The sequence below is a fragment of the Moschus berezovskii genome, chromosome 4 (assembly GCF_049115385.1).
Source record: "Moschus berezovskii isolate FMDL1 chromosome 4, NW_MosBer_1.0, whole genome shotgun sequence".
Taxonomy (NCBI): Eukaryota; Metazoa; Chordata; class Mammalia; order Artiodactyla; family Moschidae; genus Moschus; species Moschus berezovskii.
This window is the reverse complement of record NC_142463.1, coordinates 51,639,225-51,657,817: the sequence shown is the minus strand read 5'-3', so window position 1 is coordinate 51,657,817 and position 18,593 is coordinate 51,639,225. Positions and strand designations below refer to the sequence as shown.

General features: G+C 38.6%; 1 protein-coding gene across 1 annotated transcript in view; it reads left to right on the top strand.

The window, feature by feature from the left end:
• The window catches only part of ERICH3 (glutamate rich 3), a 125,308-nt gene that overhangs the window by 47,544 nt on the left and 59,171 nt on the right, over window positions 1–18,593 (top strand). Inside the window, exon 7 of the mRNA XM_055403336.2 lies at window positions 7,664–7,882. Within this exon, the coding sequence (XP_055259311.2) occupies window positions 7,664–7,882 (219 nt within the window). The remainder of the gene's footprint in view (window positions 1–7,663; window positions 7,883–18,593) is intronic.

Here is an 18,593-nt window from a genome sequence, read left to right as displayed (position 1 = left end):
AGGCATATGAAATTAAGATGTTTTTACCTAAAGCTGACAGATGACCTTGTCACTAAGAAATTAATTGAAATAAATTTTCACATTAAAAGTATAAATATAACCCCGAAATGATAAATAATATTTTAATCCAACTAATATGTTTTTTAGCTGGTGAAGCACTTTTCACAAACCTTATTTTAGTTAATTTAATAGTACATTCTTGGAAAGAAGGATAAATTAAAAACTGGTGGCATTTTGTCTAGGGAATACTACTTAGAGCTGGGCAGAAGTTATTGGGTCATAAGCCAATTCTACTGACACTTTCTAGGATCTGATCTCCACTTTAAATGTCCAGAGATTTCCCATTTCAAGCTAGTGTCCAGAAATGGTCACGTCCTGAGATATTGTCTGAAGCTAACTAAACTAAGACATGACAAGCCCATTTTTGTCACTATTGTAAATCAAAATAGGGAATCAAATCATAATTAGGGGCCATTAAATCACCAGATGTCAAATCAAAGTTTGTAGAAAGAGTACATTTTCCCCTTGTAGGCAGACCTAGATGGGAAGCCAGATAACAATGAGATGGTTGCCTAGTGAGTACGAATCAGAATGAGGGGTTATGGTAGAATGGAATGTTAATGCTATCAGGCTCTCTTAGCCCGATGCATCTGTCTCATCTTAGGAATGGGCTTGCCAAAGGTACCAGAACGCTCAAAGGTCTTTGGCTAAAGCCCTCTGAATCCTCCAGGGATAACTTTGCCTTTAGGACTGGAAATATTCAAAGTCCAATGGGTGGGATTTCCTCTCCCTTAGATAGTACTCAAATGAGCACTCTCCATGTTTGCCAAGGTGATTATATTCTTTTCTAAGTTCCTATTATCTGTTAACTCTACTTGATTGGACTCACTTTCTGTTAGATATGTGACCATTATCAATCAGGTAATCAATTTCTTCTGACTAGTGAATGGTTTTTCTTTCAGGTGATTTTCCAAATCTGCTCTGAGGCACTGGGTAGATTTATTAATTAAATCTTTACAGGGCCTTTTATTTTACCATTTCCAAGTTTTGGGATGTGAATGAGTAAGGGATTGACATTTAATGGTAGCTTATGATTCGTGTTGAGATTTGAGAGTAAACAACAAAATTCTGTAAAGCAGTTATCCTTCAGTTAAAAAATAAATTAATTTAAAAAATGGTACTTATACGTGCTGACAAGGTTGAGATCAATTCCATGTTAATTTCAACCAGCTAAGCTTAACATTTTTCATCCAGTGGAACTGGGCATTTACTATTGACTGGGTCCTGCTCTAGGCATTAGTAATATATGAATTATCAAAGCAGACAATGTTCTCTGACTTTTTGGAGTTTATACTGTGATGTACACAGTCAAAATATATCGCCAAGAAAGACATGTAATTCTTGCAATGGCATTGATAATGAAAATTACTTAATATAAAATCAGACAAGAAATTCCTAAAGAATAATAGTTTGCATGACTGCTGAGTATGTAGTAAGCACCCACTAAATAGTAAAAGATATGCATGGGAGAATTGTTTGAAGGTGTGACATACTTAAGTAAGTTGAATTTTCCAAGTATTAGGAGTGAGGATCTTAGATTTAGGCAAAAGCAATTTGGTCAAAACAGATTGGTTGAGATGCTGTTGAGTAAATTAATGACATGACTGAAAATGATTATACTTGGAATGAGAGTTTCTTATACACTATTGATAGGAACAGAAATTGGTACAACTGTTTGTGAATGTAGTATGGGAATATTTATCAACATTTTAAATGAACATACTCAAGCATTTTAGCATATTGGAATTTATCCTAGGAACATACATGTATGTGAAGAGAAATAGATTCAGGGATTTTAGAATTATAATATTTCCAATAGTGAACGTTTGGAAGACACCTAAGAATTTATTGTTTAAAAATGTTATAGCATATTAAATAATATTTAAAAATAAGGTAAATTATTTATACTGCCATAGGGAGAAGTCCAAGATTCTTTGGGCTAGAAAAAAAAAGCAAGGTATGGAGCAAAATTTTAATTTTTAAAAAATTTACTAAACTTCATTACCAAATAGGGCATACCAATGATGGATAACTACTTAGAAATTAAAAGTAGAACTTCCCAAGACCAAAAAGTTCTGAATTCATTGATTTTATTGTTTTATCTTATTTTCACTTCTTTAATTTATATTTGTTATTACAATGTCAGTGCACAGCAGCACAGAAAAATTGGAAAATGTAAGAAAAAAATGAGAGCATAAATAATACCTGCAACATCAAGCAATCTAATAATTCTAAGCCCCTTGGTGAATATATATTTAAATACCTTCTGTTCATAGAAATGTTGATTTCAATCAAAATATGGAGTACCCATGCCTTTATTTAATCTGCTTTTGTGTAATAGCAATGAGAATGTTTGGGGAATGACTTCTCTTTCTTAAGAATAACTTTTTACAATTTAAGCATCTCAAAATAAAATATAAATTGGCTGAAAATAAATTTAAAACAATACTAAATAAATTGGTATGACAGATTTAAATAATTGAAGATAATCTAAAGTGGAGGTGATGGAATTCCAGTTGAGCTATTTCAAATCCTGAAAGATGATGCTGTGAAAGTGCTGCACTCAATATGCCAGCAAATTTGGAAAAATCAGCAGTGGGCACAGGACTGGAAAAGGTCAGTCTTCATTCCAATCCCCAAAAAAGGCAATGCCAAAGAATGCTCAAACTACATCTCACACGCTAGTAAAGTCATGCTCAAAATTCTCCAAGCCAGGCTTCAGCAATATGTGAACCGTGAACTCCCAGATGTTCAAGCAGGTTTTAGAAAAGGCAGAGGCACCAGAGATCAAATTACCAAAATCCATTGGATCATCGAAAAAAAGCAAGAGAGTTCCAGAAAAACATCTATTTCTGCTTCATTGACTATGCCAAAGCCTTTGACTGTGTGGATCACAATAAACTGTGGAAAATTCTGAAAGAGATGGGAATCCCAGACCACCTGACCTGCCTCTTGAGAAACCTGTATGCAGGTCAAGAAGCAACAGTTAGAACTGTACATGGAACAACAGACTGGTTCCAAAGAGGAAAAGGAGTACATCAAGGCTGTATATTGTCACCTTGCTTATTTAACTTCTATGCAGAGTACATCATGAGGAACGCTGGGCTGGAAGAAGCACAAGCTGGAATCAAGATTGCTGGGAGAAATATCAATGACCTCAGATATGCAGATGATACCACCCTTATGGCAGAAAGTGAAGAGGAACTAAAAAGCCTCTTGAGGAAAGTGAAAGAGGAGAGTGAAAAGGTTGGCTTGAAGCTTAACATTCAGGAAACAAAGATCATGGCATCTGGTCCCATCACTTCATGGGAAATAGAAGGGGAAACAGTGGAAACAGTGTCAGACTTTATTTTTTTGGGCTCCAAAATCACTGCAGATGCTGATTGCAGCCATGAAATTAAAAGATGCTTACTCCTTGAGAAGGAAAGTTATGACCAACCTTAATAATATATTGAAAAGCAGAGACATTACTTTGCCAACAAAGGTCCGTCTAGTCAAGGCTATGGTTTTTCCCGTGGTCATGTATGGATGTGAGAGTTGGACTGTGAAGAAAGCTGATCTCCGAAGAATTGATGCTTTTGAACTGTGGTGTTGGAGAAGACTCTTGAGAGTCCCTTGTACCGCAAGGAGATCCAACCAGTCCATTCTAAGGGAGATCGATCCTGGGTGTTCATTGGAAGGACTGATGCTAAAGCTGAAACTGCAATACTTTGGCCACCTCATGCGACGAGTTGACTCACTGGAAAAGACTCTGATGCTGGGAAAGGTTGGGGGTGGGAGGAGAAGGGGACAACCGAGAATGAGATGGCTGGATGGCATCACCGACTCTGTGGACATGAGTTTGAGTGAACTCCGGGAGTTTGTGATGGACAGGGAGGCCTGGCATGCTGTGATTCATGGGGTCGCGGAGAGTCGGACACAACTGAGCGACTGAACTGAACTGAAAGTTTGAAAACTACCTCAGATATACAAAAATTATCAATATGTGAAAATTCAGGGGCTCAAATACATGTGAAACTAAAATTTTTGATTATACATTAGGTACTTTTTAGTCATTAAGGTACTAAATGTTGACTAAATTTATATGCTCCACCCCCACAAATAATCCAAATTCTTAAAGGCAACCCTGTGTTCAGAGTCTTCCAGCCATCCCTGATTTTATCAAAATCCAAAGATAAATTATTTAAATGAAATGTATGACCATGCTGCATGGAGTTTTTTATGTCAGGACTCTGAAAGAATAGATTAAACAGTATTCTCTTTAATGCTTGATTAGAATCTTTTATAACAAAGCAAATTTTTTTTAACTATCCTTTTACTGATGGACTTGGTAGTTCAACTAAATTTTTTTTCCTTTTTGTCGTGGAAAAGCATTTTATTTTATATATTACAGTGTGTATGTGTCAATCCCAACCTGATCATAAATTTTTTAGACATATTTGTGTGTGTACCTGTGTATGTATCCTTATACACACTTACATAAATGTACCTGTGTAGTTAACTGGGTAAAATTCATTCCTACAAGTTAAATTTCTAGGAGAAAATAACTTGAATAGAGACTTTGGGTCAGAGTCAAAGTTTTTGATTCCTTGAAACCGTATTATCAAGGAATGTTGTAACACCTGGATGGGTGAAATCAATGTAAAAAAAAAGTGCAAATACCCCATCATTTAGTTGACTACCCAGTCCTGTCTTGAAGTACAACACTTTAAACCAATTGATTTTAAATTGCTTCATTGTACTGGGTCTCCTTAGATTTAATGAATCACTGAGGGAAAATCCCCAAGTGCTATAAAAATGCCATGATTGTATGTTTGGTTTAAAATATATACTTAAATAAGTTTAGAAATCCATGAAAATTTGATTTGCTATGGATACTGCAAAATGCCATTTTTCAACAGATTGAGATGTCTTAAGTTTTCCTATTAATATCAGTTGTGTTTGCATGAACATCAATGCCTGTAATTTTGAGTTATGTTAGGTTACCACTTCTAATTCATGCATTCTTATGTCATGAAATGTGATTCAGTTCAGCTTAGTTCAGTCGTTCAGTCATGTCCGACTCTTTGTGACCCCATGAACCACAGCACCCCAGGCCTCCCTTTCTATCACCAGCTTCTGGAGTTTACCCAAACCCATGTCCATTGAGTCAACGATGCCACCCAACCATCCCATCCTCTGTTGTCCCCGTCTCCTCCTGCCTTCAATCTTTCCCAACATCAGGGTCTTTTCAAATGAGTCAGCTCTTCGCATCAGGTGGACAAAATATTGGAGTTTCAGCTTCAACATCATTCCTTCCAATGAACACCAAGGACTGATCTTCTTTAGGATGGACTGGTTGAATATCCTTGCAGTCCAAGGGACTCTCAAGAGTCTTCTCCAACACTACAGTTCAAAAACATCAATTCGTCGGCACTCAACTTTCTTTATAGTCCAACTCTCACATCCATACATAACCACTGGAAAAACCATAGCTTTGACTAGACGGACCTTTGTTGACAAATTAATGTCTCTGTTTTTTAATATGCTGTCTAAGTTGGTCATAACTTTCCTTCCAAGGAGTAAGTGTATTAATTTCATGGCTGCAATCACCATCTGCAGTGATTTTGGAGCCCAAAAAAATAAAGTCTGACAGTTTCCACTGTTTCCCCATCTATATCCCATGAAGTGATGGGACCAGATGCCATGATCTTAGTTTTCTGAATGTTGAGCTTTAAGCCAACTTTTTCACTCTCCTCTTTCACTTTCATCAAGAGGCTTTTTAGTTCTTCTTCACTTTCTGCCATAAAGGTGGTGTCATCTGCATATCTGAGGTGATTGATATTTCTCCTGGCAATCTTGATTCCAGCTTGTGCTTCATCCAGCCTGCATTTCTCACGATGTACTCTGCATAGAAGTTAAATAAACAGGGTGACAATATACAGCCTTGACGTACTCCTTTTCCTATTTGGAACCAGTCTGTTCCATGTCCAGTTCTAACTGTTGCTTCCTGACCTGCATACAGGTTTCTCAAGAGGCAGATCAGGTGATCTGGTATTCCCATCTCTTTCAGAATTTTCCACAGTTTATTGTAATCCATATAAGTCAAAGGCTTTGGCCTAGTCAATAAAGTAGAAATAGAGGTTTTTCTGGAACTCTCTTGCTTTTTCAATGATCCAGCGAATGTTGGCAATTTGATCTCTGGTTCCTCTGCCTTTTCTAAAACCAACTTGAACATCTGGAATTTCACAGTTCACATATTGCTGAAGCCTGGGTTGAAGAATTTTGAGCATGACTTTACTAGCGTGTGAGATGAGAGCAATTGTGCAGTAGTTTGAGCATTCTTTGGCATTGTCTTTCTTTGGGATTGGAATGAAAACTGACCTTTTCCAGTCCTGTGCCCACTGCTGAGTTTTCCCAATTTGCTGACATATTTAGTGTAGCACTTTCACAGCATCATCTTTTAGGATTTAAAAAAGCTCCAATTTAAATTGGAGCCAATTATACAGAGTGAAGTAAGCCAGAAAGAAAAACATCAATACAGTATACTAAGGCATATATATGGAATTTAGAAAGATGGTAACCTGAACCCTGTATACGAGACTGCAAAAGAGACATAGGCATATAGAACAGTCTTTGGGACTCTGTGGGAGAGGGTGAGGGTGGGATGATTGGGGAGAACGGCATTGTAGCATGTATATTATCATAAGTGACCAGTCCAGGTTCGACGCATGATACAGGATGCTTGGGGCTGGTGCACGGGGATGATATGGAGGGAGGATATGGGGAGGGAGGAGGGAGGTGGGAGGGGGGTTCGGGAGGGAGAGCACATTTACACCCGGGGTGGATTCATGTCAATGTATAGCAAAACCAACCAATATATTAATGTAAGGTAATTTGCCTCCAATAAAATCAATCAATCAATCAATCAATAAAATCACCTCAAAAAAAAAAATAAAGATTTCACACTTAAACTTTTCAAAAATAAAAATAAAAAAAAAATAAAAAAGCTCAAATGGAATTCCATCACCTCCGCTAGCTTTGTTCATAGAGATACTTCCAAAGGCCCACTTGACTTCACATTCCAGGATGTTTGGCTCTAGGTGAGTGATCACACCATCATGATTATCTGGGTTGTGAAGATCTTTTTTGTTTAGTTCTTCTGTGTATGCTTGCCACCTCTTCTTAATATCTTCTGCTTCTGTTAGGTCCATACCATTTCTGTCCTTTATTGAGCCCATCTTTGGTATCTCTAATTTTCTTGAAAAAATCTCTACAGGGCTATTAAATGGGGCTCCCCCGGTGGCTCAGACTTTAAAGAGTTAGCCTGCAGTGCAGGAGACCCATGTTTCATTCCTGGGTCTGGAAGATCCCCTGGAGAAGGAAACAGCAACCCACTCCAGTATTCTTGCCTGGAAAATCCCATGAATGGAAGAGCCTGGCAGGGGTTCATGGGGTTGCAAAGAGTCGGACACAAGTGAGCGACTTCACTTTCACTTTGTTTGCCTGTTAATATCAGTTGTGTTTGCCTGCAGTGTCAATCATAGTCTTTTCTGTAATTTTGAGTTATGTTGGGTTACCAATTCTATTTCACTCATTCTTATGTCATGAAATCTAATTATAGGACAAGAAGGCAATGATGAAGTTCAGGAACTCTACGGACAATTCACAGGGAATGAATCGATACCAATTTCCAAGCATTAACCATTACATTATGCCTATTCCTCCTCCACTTCCTCCCACCAGTGGAAAAATCACAAGAGAAAATAGACCTGAAACATGGAGAAGGAGAAGATTTCGTCCAACCACTGCTCCAAATGGCTTAGAACCTGTCTTTACTAAGGTGATTATAGAATCAACTTTTCTTTCATCAATTTAGCACCGATTACATTGTACTATTAGATTTCTAGATGTGCAGTAACAGAATCTAGGGAAATTGAATGCCAAATGACTTACATAAAAAATATAATAATTTTGTAAATATAGTAATTGTAAGCTTGAATGACTCCAAAAACAAATATTTGAGTAATCCAGTTGAATAATTTAGCATAATTGACAAAAAAATTAAGTACATCTTATACTCAAATTTAGTTTGTACGATATCCATTTCCAAATCATTTCTGTCCTTCAATTTGCCATTCAATCATGTCAGAAAGTATTTTAACATTTAATTTGTGACTATTCAGTAACATATTGAAAGCCACGATGTACCATATAAAATAATTATTAAAACTTACTTTTAATAATTTTTGGAAAATTACTGTATAATATTTATAAACATTTTCCTTTCCATGTTCTTAAAATATATTGTTTTGTTGTGATCATTCTTCAAAATACTGATAAAGAATGTAGTTCTAAGGGCACTTTTACACTTTTACAGATACAGGCTAGTATAAAGGTCAAAACTTTCTTACTTTATAGTGTAAATACACAACAAATAAGCTGTTATATGCAATTTTTGTGGTTATTGGCAACTGGCTGGGTCAACATTTCACTGATGGAGAATCAGGGAGTGAAGTTCCAACACTGCACATTGATAGCATGCTGGTTCTTCAAAACCAGCCTAGTTCAAGTGCTTTATTTACCCCCATCCACATCTCTCTCCTAGCAGCTACCCTCACCAATAACATTCTCTAAAAATTGTGACTACCTTCTTCTTGCTTGCTTAGATTTCCTTCTTTCAATACACCTTTCACCAATTAATTCTCTATCTTTGTCTTGGTCTCTGACAGAGCTTTGTATCCTTCATCCTCGAGGTTCCCTCCCCTTTCTCCCCCAGCCCTGTTCCTTTAGTGTATTTTTCCCATTACATGGCACTTTGCACTGTCTGTCATTTTTCTCTCCTATTTGGATGTTTATTCTTTCCTTTAATATTGATCTGTCTCTCAATATACCCAGTCCTTATATAGAGTAACTAAATCCTTTCCTCATATTCTGTAGCCTGAGACTTCTGTTATCTCCTTTCCTACTGCAGATTTCTCTGAAGTCTAGTTTACTATAGCTTCCTTCTAAAAGGCAACCCCAGGTGACTCAGATTACAGCAGCAACTTCTTTTTATCATTATTGTCTGTTGGTGTTCAGTGTCAAGTCTGAGACCCAGACTGGATGAATCATCCCTGCCTGAGTGTGTTTGCCTTGTGGACAACAGAGTCATGGGATGCTTTGTAGATTTCATTCAGGAGTGATACTTGTCACTTAACACTTGAATTCCATAACTAAAGCCTGACATAGACTAGAGGTATCATCCTCTTATAAAGAGGGGGCAGTGAATATTTGCAGCCATGATATTAGAATCTACTAATCCACAAATTTACTATGTATTCTTTGAATGCTGGCATTTGTCTCCACCAGGACAACAAATATGCTCTCTTAAAGGCTGTGGCTTCCATTTGCAAGAAGGGTAATTTCCTCATTGTCCTTATTTGGTGGCAAATTTATATTATTGGGATGAACTCTACCCAGTCCTACTTTTCTAAAAAATGTTTAAATATCATATAAACCATAAGAATATGTAAAATCTATATGTTCAAGTTAAACAACAATTAAAAACGTATGTATATACCATTACTTCTCAACAAAGTAGCAGACTTTTGTCATATGATAAGCCCCCTATTTCCTGCCTTGTTACATCCCCGACTCCTCAGAGCAACCAGTATACTGACAAATGTTTTAATTGAGTCCCAGCTTTTCTTTGGAGTTCTAATATTTATATGCATAAAACTTCAGAAAAAAAGCTCAAACAGCATCGTAATGAAAGGCTATGCAGATGACACCACCCTTATGGCAGAAAGTGAAGAGGAACTCAAAAGCCTCTTGATGAAAGTGAAAGAGGAGAGTGAAAAGGTTGGCTTGAAGCTCAACATTCAGAAAACAAAGATCGTGGTATCTGGTCCCATCACTTCTTGGGAAATAGATGGGGAAACAGTGGAAACAGTGTCAGAATTTAGATTTTGGGCTCCAAAATTACTGCGGATGCTGATTGCAGCCATGAAATTAAAAGACGCTTACTCCTTGGAAGGAAAGTTATGACCAACCTTGATAGTATATTAAAAAGCAGAGACATTACTTTGCCAACAAAGGTCCCTCTAGTCAAGGCTATGGTTTTTCCCGTGGTCATGTATGGATGTGAGAGTTGAACTGTGAAGAAAGCTGATCGCCGAAGAATTGATGCTTTTGAACTGTGGTGTTGGAGAAGACTCTTGCGAGTATCTTGGACTGCAAGGATATCCAACCAGTCCATTCTAAAGGAGATCAATCCTGGGTGTTCATTGGAAGGACTGATGCTAAAGCTGAAACTGCAATACTTTGGCCACCTCATGCGACGAGTTGACTCACTGGAAAAGACTCTGATGCTGGGAAGGACTGGGTGCGGGAGGAGAAGGGGATGACAGAGAATGAGATGGATGGATGGCATCACCGACTCGATGGACATGAGTTTGAGTGAACTCCGGGAATTGGTGATGGACAGGGAGGCCTGGCGTGCTGTGATTCATGGGGTCACAAAGAGTCGGACACGACTGAGCGACTGAACTGTAACTGTAATGAAAGGCTAATATTTCCAGGAGAAAATAAACTATAAATAAACCATCTATATTTGGTTCCTTACAGTTTTAAGAGCTCCTGGTGGGGAAGTAAGGGAGGTCAGGTCATGAGTGTTCCTAAAAATATTAGTTCAGTCACTCAGTCATGTCCAACTCTTTGCAACCCCATGGACTTCAGCATGCCAGGTTTCCTTGTCCATCACCAACTCCCACAGCTTGCTCAAACTCATGTCCATGGACTCGGTGATGCCATCCAACCATCTAATCCTTTGTCATCCCCTTCTCCTCCTGTCTTCAATGGTCTTTTCCAATGAGTCAGTTCTTTGCATCAGGTGGCCAAAGTATTGGAGCTTCAGCATCAGTCCCTCCAATGAATATTCAGGACTAATTTCCTTTCGGATTGACTGGTTTGTTCTCCTTGCAGTTCAAGGGACTCTCCAGAGTCTTCTCCAACACTGCAGTTCAAAAGCATCAATTCTTTGGCCCTCAGCTTTCTTTACAGTCCAACTCTCACATCCATACATGACTACTGGAAAAGCCATAGCACTGACTATTATGGACCTTTGTCAACAAAGTAATGTCTCTACTTTTTAAATATGCTGTCTAGGTTTGTCATAGTTTTTCTTTCAAGGAGCAAGTGTCTTTTAATTTTCCTAGAAAAATGGGACTCACCAGAATTAGGGCATCTAGTGAAGGCCTCATGTGAGCCAGATGCTAGATGTCCAGCAGGAATATACTCAGGCAAATAGGCTTCTGTAGCTGTGCACAGAGGAGAGAGCAGCAACTTCTCCACCCTGTGGTCATGACCAGTGAAGCATAGATAAGCATGTGAGCCAGCTTCCCCTGGGCATTCTACTTCAGGTTAGGAACACAATGGGTGTCAGCAGGCATCCTGGCTTTGACAGACCTTGGTGTGTCTGGCTTTTGAGTTCACAAGGCTTCAGTCTGACTTGGTCTTTTTTTTTTTTTTAACTTCTGTTCTCTCTTTTTGGAAATCTTATTTTGAGAATGTTGGTACTACTAGACTGATGCTCTAATATTCCTAGCTTTTCTCTCATATTTTCTACTTCTTTACCTCTTTGTTCTACTTGCTGGGACATTTCTTCAATTTTATCTTCCACACATTCTATTGACATTTTTCTTTTTTAAAGTTTTATTAAAGTATAGTTGATTTAGAATGTTCTGTTAAATTTCTACTGTACAGCAGAGTAACTCAGTTATATATCCTTTTTCATATCCTTTTCTATTAGGATTTTTCACAGGATATTGCCTCTAGTTCCCTGTGCTATGTATTGGACTTCCCAGATGGCTCAGTGGTAAAAAAAAAAAACAAAACACAAAACCCACCTGCCAATGCAGGATACGCAGGAGATGTGGGTTCATTCTCTGGGTCAGAAAGATTCTCTGGACAAGGAAACAGCAGCCCATTCCAGTATTCTTGCCTAGATAATTCCATGAACAGAGGAGCTTTGTAGCCTATAGTCCTTAGGGTTGCAAAGAGTTGGACAGGAGTGAGCACGCATACACGCTATACAGTAGGACCTTGTTTATCAATCCTGTATATAATAGTTTGCCTCTGCTAATCCCAGACTCTCAATCTTTCCTTCACCAATCCCCTTCCCCTTGGCAACAAGTCCGTTCTCTATATCTGTGGGTTATTGACATTTTTCTTTTCCTGCCATATTTTAAATCCTAGAACTCCTTTTGTTCACTGAATGCTACTCTTAAAAAGAATCTTGTTCTGTATGATTTTGATCCTTTGGTACTTGTGGAGATTTGCTTTGTGGGCTAAGATAGGCTCAACTTTTGTAAAGAATGTGATTCTCTAATTGTTGGGAGCAGAATTCTTCCAATAGGTAAGAAATGTCCAATTGTGTTACTCATAATGTCCAATTATGTCCAATAGGTAAGAAATGTCCAATTGTGTTACTCATAATTTACTCCTTATTATTCTTTTTATCCATGTGGTCTCTTAGTTCTTGAGTTCTAGTGAGAATTAATTCTCTGTAGTTGTGGATTTGTCTGTTTATTCTTGTAATTAATTGAGTTCTGTTTTGTAAATATTGAGAATACTTGGTTATAATGCCCTCAGATTTAGGATACTTTATCTTACTGGTGAAAATATTCTTTATTATTAAAAAAAGATCCTCTTTATTATTACTTTTGGCCTCAAAATAAATTTTGTCTAATAGTACTTCTCCTTATTTTCTTTAGATTATATATTGTTGTTCAGTTGCTAACTTGTGTCTGACTCTTTGAGACCCCATGAACTGCAACACACAAGGCTTCCCTGTCCTTCATTACCTCCTGGAGTCTGCTCAAACTCATGTCCATTGTGTCAATGATGCCATCCAACCATCTCATCCTCTGTTGCCCGCTTCTCCTCCTGCACTCAATCTTTCCCACATCAGGATCTTTTCCAGTGAGTCGGCTCCTTGTATCAGGTGGCCAAAGTATTGGAGCTTCAGCTTTAGCATCAGTCTTACCAATGAATGTTCAGGTTTGATTTCCTTTAGGATTGACTGGTTGGATCTCCTTGTAGTACAAAGGACTCTCAAGAGTCTTCTCAAGCACCACAGTTCAAAAGCATCAATTCTTTGGCATTCAGCCTTCTTTATGGTCCAACTCTCAGATCTGTACATGACTACTGGAAAAACCATAGCTTTGACTAGGCAGATCTTTGTCGGCAAAGTCATATCTCTGCTCTTTAATATGCTGTCTGGATTTGTCATAGCTTTGCTTCCAAGGAGCAAGCATCTTTTAATTTCATGGCTGCAGTCACTGTCTACAGTGATTTTGGAGTCCAAGAAAATAAAATCTGTCACTGTTTCAACTTTTTTCCCATCTATGAAAATCACAATCACAGAAAGATTATTTATATATATATGAATATATATATTTATATTCCTTTTACTTTCACTCTTCAATGTCTTTAAAGCTTTAGACTTTAAATATGTTTATGTAGCATATGTGTACTTTCTGTTTATTTCAACTGAGAATCTGTCCATTTAATTAGTGAGTTTAATTACTGATTTATTTTGTGGTATGTTTAGACTTATTTCTACCATCTTAGTTTATATTTTCTACTTACCATGCTTTTTCTTTGATAGTAGTACCTTATGTCATTACTGCCTCTTCCTTGAAGCTTCTCTCTCTTGCCTCGTGGCAGTCTACATTCATGTTTCTTTGCTCTCTCCTTTTACCTACTATCTTGTTCCTCTGTGTCTCTTTCATCTTCACCCCTAAACCTGGGCATCATCATAGGCTTAGACCTTGACACTTGTTTTTCTATTCAAAATATGATCATCTTCTCACATGGCTTCAGTAGTTTTAGATGTCTCTTGGGTTTGTCACTAGCTCCTAGGGCCTGGGTTTAAGAATGAAATTGGCACAGTGGGGTAAATCGTGTACTTTCATTTAAACATTTGGATTTATTTTATATTTGATCTAGAAAAGACTCATTTAAGGAAAGGTGACTCTCATGATTCATTTACACATTAAATTCATACTTTCATGACTACCATCCCCAGAAAAATGCTCTTAAAAGAAAGAGGTAAAAGAAAAAGCCAAAGAAATATGGCTTGCTGGTGGCCCATCACTTGTTCCTCTGTGCAAATGTAGAACAGGATCCCTGGCTTCTTTGGTCTCTGTCTCTAGGCCGTGATCCAAGAAGCCAAATGACATGGTGTAAATTTCACAGCCCAGCACATTGCCTCTGTACCCTGTTACTTTATACTGTGAAGATATAATACCTGCAGAGCTTATAATGCTTTCATGGAATCTCTGCAATTAGTTAGATTTTACTCTGAGTTTTACCTCACCAATCTGCAGATTTTTGTGTTTCCACTCAGGACTGCCTATCACCTATTCTACACAGCCGCCTACTGAAAATGTGGTTGTCCTATATAGTGTTTACAGATGTGAATAGTGTTTATAGATGTGAAAAATCAAGGCTTTCAAATAAGAAACTGCATGGATGCTAAGTTGCTTCAGTTGGTTCCGACTCTTTGCAACCCCATGGACTGTAGTCTGCCAGACTCCTCTATCCATGGGATTCTCAAGGCAATAATAGCGGAGTGGGTTTCCATTTCCTACTCCAGGGGATCTTTCCAACCCAAAGATCAAACTTGCATCTTCCACATTGCAAGCAGATTCTTTACCACTCGAGCCACCAGGGAAGCGTGAATAAGAACCTACTTAAACATTATGTTTATCAGTTAAAAAAATGAAACATAGTTTGCCTTAATTTCTTATATATTTTGTGAAAAAGAGGGCAAAGAGTTTCTCCAAGCATGAACTAGTCTGGGGCTTTCTCCTATTTGCCTGAGGTCCCCTGTCCACCTTCTAGACTTCAGATAAGCCCTATGCAATTACAGATGCCTGAAAGGTGGGTAGGAAGTTTGCAAACAAAATCAGGGAGCAGAGGGTTAAAGGCAGGAATGGGAGAGGAGTGTAAGCAGAGTCCATCTCAGTAGTAGTAGATTCTACATAATGGTGTTAAAATTAAACTTTGTAGAATAGCTCCCAACTTTTTTCTCCCCTGCTTAAAACCTTTCACTTGCTTCCTCTTTCCCAATGAAAATGAGGTAGTCTTCTGCCTGCTTTAAAACGTCACATTATTCACCTGTGTTGAGACCTATACTTGCCTTTAAGTTTGTCACTTCAGTTCTCAAGAGGAAGGGACCCACCTGTTTATTTTAGTCAGGCTTCCATCTAGAATATTGTTTGACCATATGTCTGGCACTGTGGCTCAGCAAAGTTGACAGATAAAATTAAGCGTCACCCCAGGCCTTGTGGGGTCACCAGGACTGTCAGGAGTGAGGGTGGGAGGAAACAGTGGGAAAGAGCATCTGTTGTGGTTTCTGAGGAAGGATCAGGCAACAGAGGGTAAGCAGGCTTAGGAGAGGATGGTATGAATGATTTTGGCAGGCTTCGGTGCTGGGCTGTCCTCAGTTGTCTGGTACCTGGTAAGGCTAGGGGAATATGGACCCAGTTTGTTAGAGACTGGGGGAGGGTGGATATGGGCTCTCAGTTGGTTAGTTTGTTTATGATAAATGTTCTCCTAGGCAAGACATTTATTATGTCTGGTGGTTTAATCACAAAGTTTTGTCCAACTCTTGTGGCCCCATGGCCGAGAGCCTGCCATGCTCCTCTTTCCATGGGATTTCCTAGGCAGGAATACTGGAGTGGGTTGCCCTTTCCTTCTCTGGGGGATCTTCCTGACTCAGGTATTGAACCAGAGTCGCTTGCATCTCCTGCTTTGGGCAGGTGGATTCTTTACTGACTGAGCCACCAGGGAAGCCCTTATTATGTCTAGGAACTGGTTAGTCTTGGGTGAGGTATCCCAGGGTCAGCAAGGACCCAGATGTCAAAACATCAGAATAAAGAGGTATGCTTAGTGTACTAGCGTTTAAGGGCTTCTGATTTTGGCCCTTTTCCAGCTTTCTCTCTGCTCCTAGCCAAACCAAGCTGAACTATTTTATATAACCTCAACTAGCTGGTCTACTACTTCCCCATCTCAGGTATATACTTTTTAAAAATTAGTTTGTGCCAGATATTCTATGAATTGCCTGAGAATGCATAACAGATAAGAATGTGTTTCTCCACCTATTTTTCCATGATCTTCTCAAAGACTTTATGCTCTATACTGTATAAAAATACAGTATAGACTTTATGCTCTATACTGTATAAAAATACAGTATAGACTTTATGCTCTATACTGTATAAAAATACAGTATAGACTTTATGCTCTATACTGTATAAAAATACAGTATAGACTTTATGCTCTATACTGTATAAAAATACAGTATAGACTTTATGCTCTATACTGTATAAAAATACAGTATAGAGCATAAAGTCTTTGAGAAGATCATGGAAAAATAGGTGGAGAAACACATTCTTATCTGTTATGCATTCTCAGGCAATTCATAGAATATCTGGCACAAACTAATTTACACAGTAATAGGATTCCATCTCTTCTTCCCTTCAAAAAGACTTTGTTACTTTTCCTATGTTCTTTAATATTTTCTGCTTAACATAAATATTCATGTACCTTTATTCTTACTTATACTCCCAGGTTATGAAACTTGTTGAGGGCAGGTGTTTGATTTTATTTACATTTAGTCACATGTTTATTAGTAGTGCGTTCATAAATGGGTATTGCTTTATTATCCATGCAAAAAGTAAGTTTTAGTTATACTTTTTAGCTTAGGTAAATTTTGTAGATGACAATTATGCTTTTCAATTATAGATCCCTTTTCTCCAGTAACAAATAAAGCCTAACAAATATTAGCTTTGTAGGGAAATTGCACATTTCTTTTGTTGACCTAATTTAAATAATATTTTTAAAATTTAAAATACTTTAAAAATTTCTTCAGGGCAGTGCATTACCGTGGTATTTTTACTCTTAGTTTTTCTCATCAGTAGACTAAGATTTGAGAATGAAAAAGGAAAAACATCAGCATGATTTTAATATATGCTAATTCAACATATTTCATAGTAGACTTGATTTATTTTAGGCAACATCTTCCTTTAAACAATGCTTTTGCTTAAAATTAGCACTGCAGTTTGGTAACTACATAACTAAAAAGAACTTAAAAACAGTATGAAAAAAGTCAATTCAACAATCAAAATATCTTTGCAGCTGGCATTGTGTACAAAACCCTAGAAGAAAAGAAGAACCAGAAATGCTTCTAGGAGTCAGGGCAGACCACTACTAAGAAGGTCCGATTTGGGGGCCTTCTCACCAAAATCAAAATCCAGCTGGATGATTTCTGGTCTTAACAGACTTAATGAATTCATTCTGTTGAGAATGAGGAGATGAGGAGGGAGATGAAGGAGAAAAGGAGATGAGGGAGGAGGGAGATGAATGAGGGGGATGAGGAAGTAAAGGATCCAGTGTCAGTTCAGCATCCTCAAAATGTGGAGCTCAGATTCCTCCAGAAGTCCAGAAGGACCAAAGCGTTTGGGGGTAGGTCAGGAATTTGCATGAGATATAGGTCCAACAGTAGTAAGAAAAATAGGCAGGGGTAAAGTACAAGGAAGATGCATAGTAAAAGCAAAGGAGGGAGAAGGAGAGAACAAGTTAAAACCAGTGAGAAAGAGGAGGGAGAGAGCAGAGCTAAATGAGGAAAGTGAAGACAGGTTTCCATCACAACATTAGGGTATGAACGCTGCAGCAGTCTTCCTCCAGCTCAAGTCAGAATTTCCTCTCCTAAAGCCTCGAATAGGGCTTCCCTGGTAGCTCCGTGGTAAAGAATTTGCCTGCCAGTGCAGGAGACATGGGTTCAATCCTTGGGTCGGGAAGATCCCCTGGAGAAAGAAATGGCAATCCACTCCAGTATTCTTGCCTGGGACATCCCATGGACAGAGGAGCCAAGCGGGCTGCAGTCCACTGGGTCGCAGAGTTGGGCTTGACTTAGTGACTGCACAATAAGATCTGAATCAAGAGTTCACATGAAGACTGTCTGCCGCTCTTTATGGCCAGGCTTTTTATCAATGGCAAGACTTAATCAACAAAGGTGGTGTCTTGTTTAACAGGACACCGCGAATCAATTTTCATGCTTTAGTACCTACTGAATTCCTGTAAATGTAGAACGCTTCTGATTTTGGGTGGGGTCAGCCTGCTTTTGTCTCAGCAAAGGTCAGAATGTGGAATCTCTAATTGTTCCATGGCTGTGTCCAGTCAGATCAATGTTTATTAGGCTTTTACTAGGTGTCAGCAGGCTTCTCTAGTAGGTCAGCTGGTAAAGAATCTGCCTGCAATGCAGGAGACCCCGGTTTGGCTCCCAGGTAGGGAAGATCCCTAGAGAAGGGATAGGCTACCCACTCCAGCATTCTTGGGCTTCCCTGGTGGCTCAGATGGTAAAGAATCCACCTGCAATGTGGGGGACCTGGGTTCGATCCCTGGGTTGGGCAGATGCCCTGGGGGAAGGCATGATGACCCCTCCAGTATATTTGCCTGGACAATCCCCATGGATAGGGGAGCCTGGTGGGCTACAGTCCGTGGGGTCG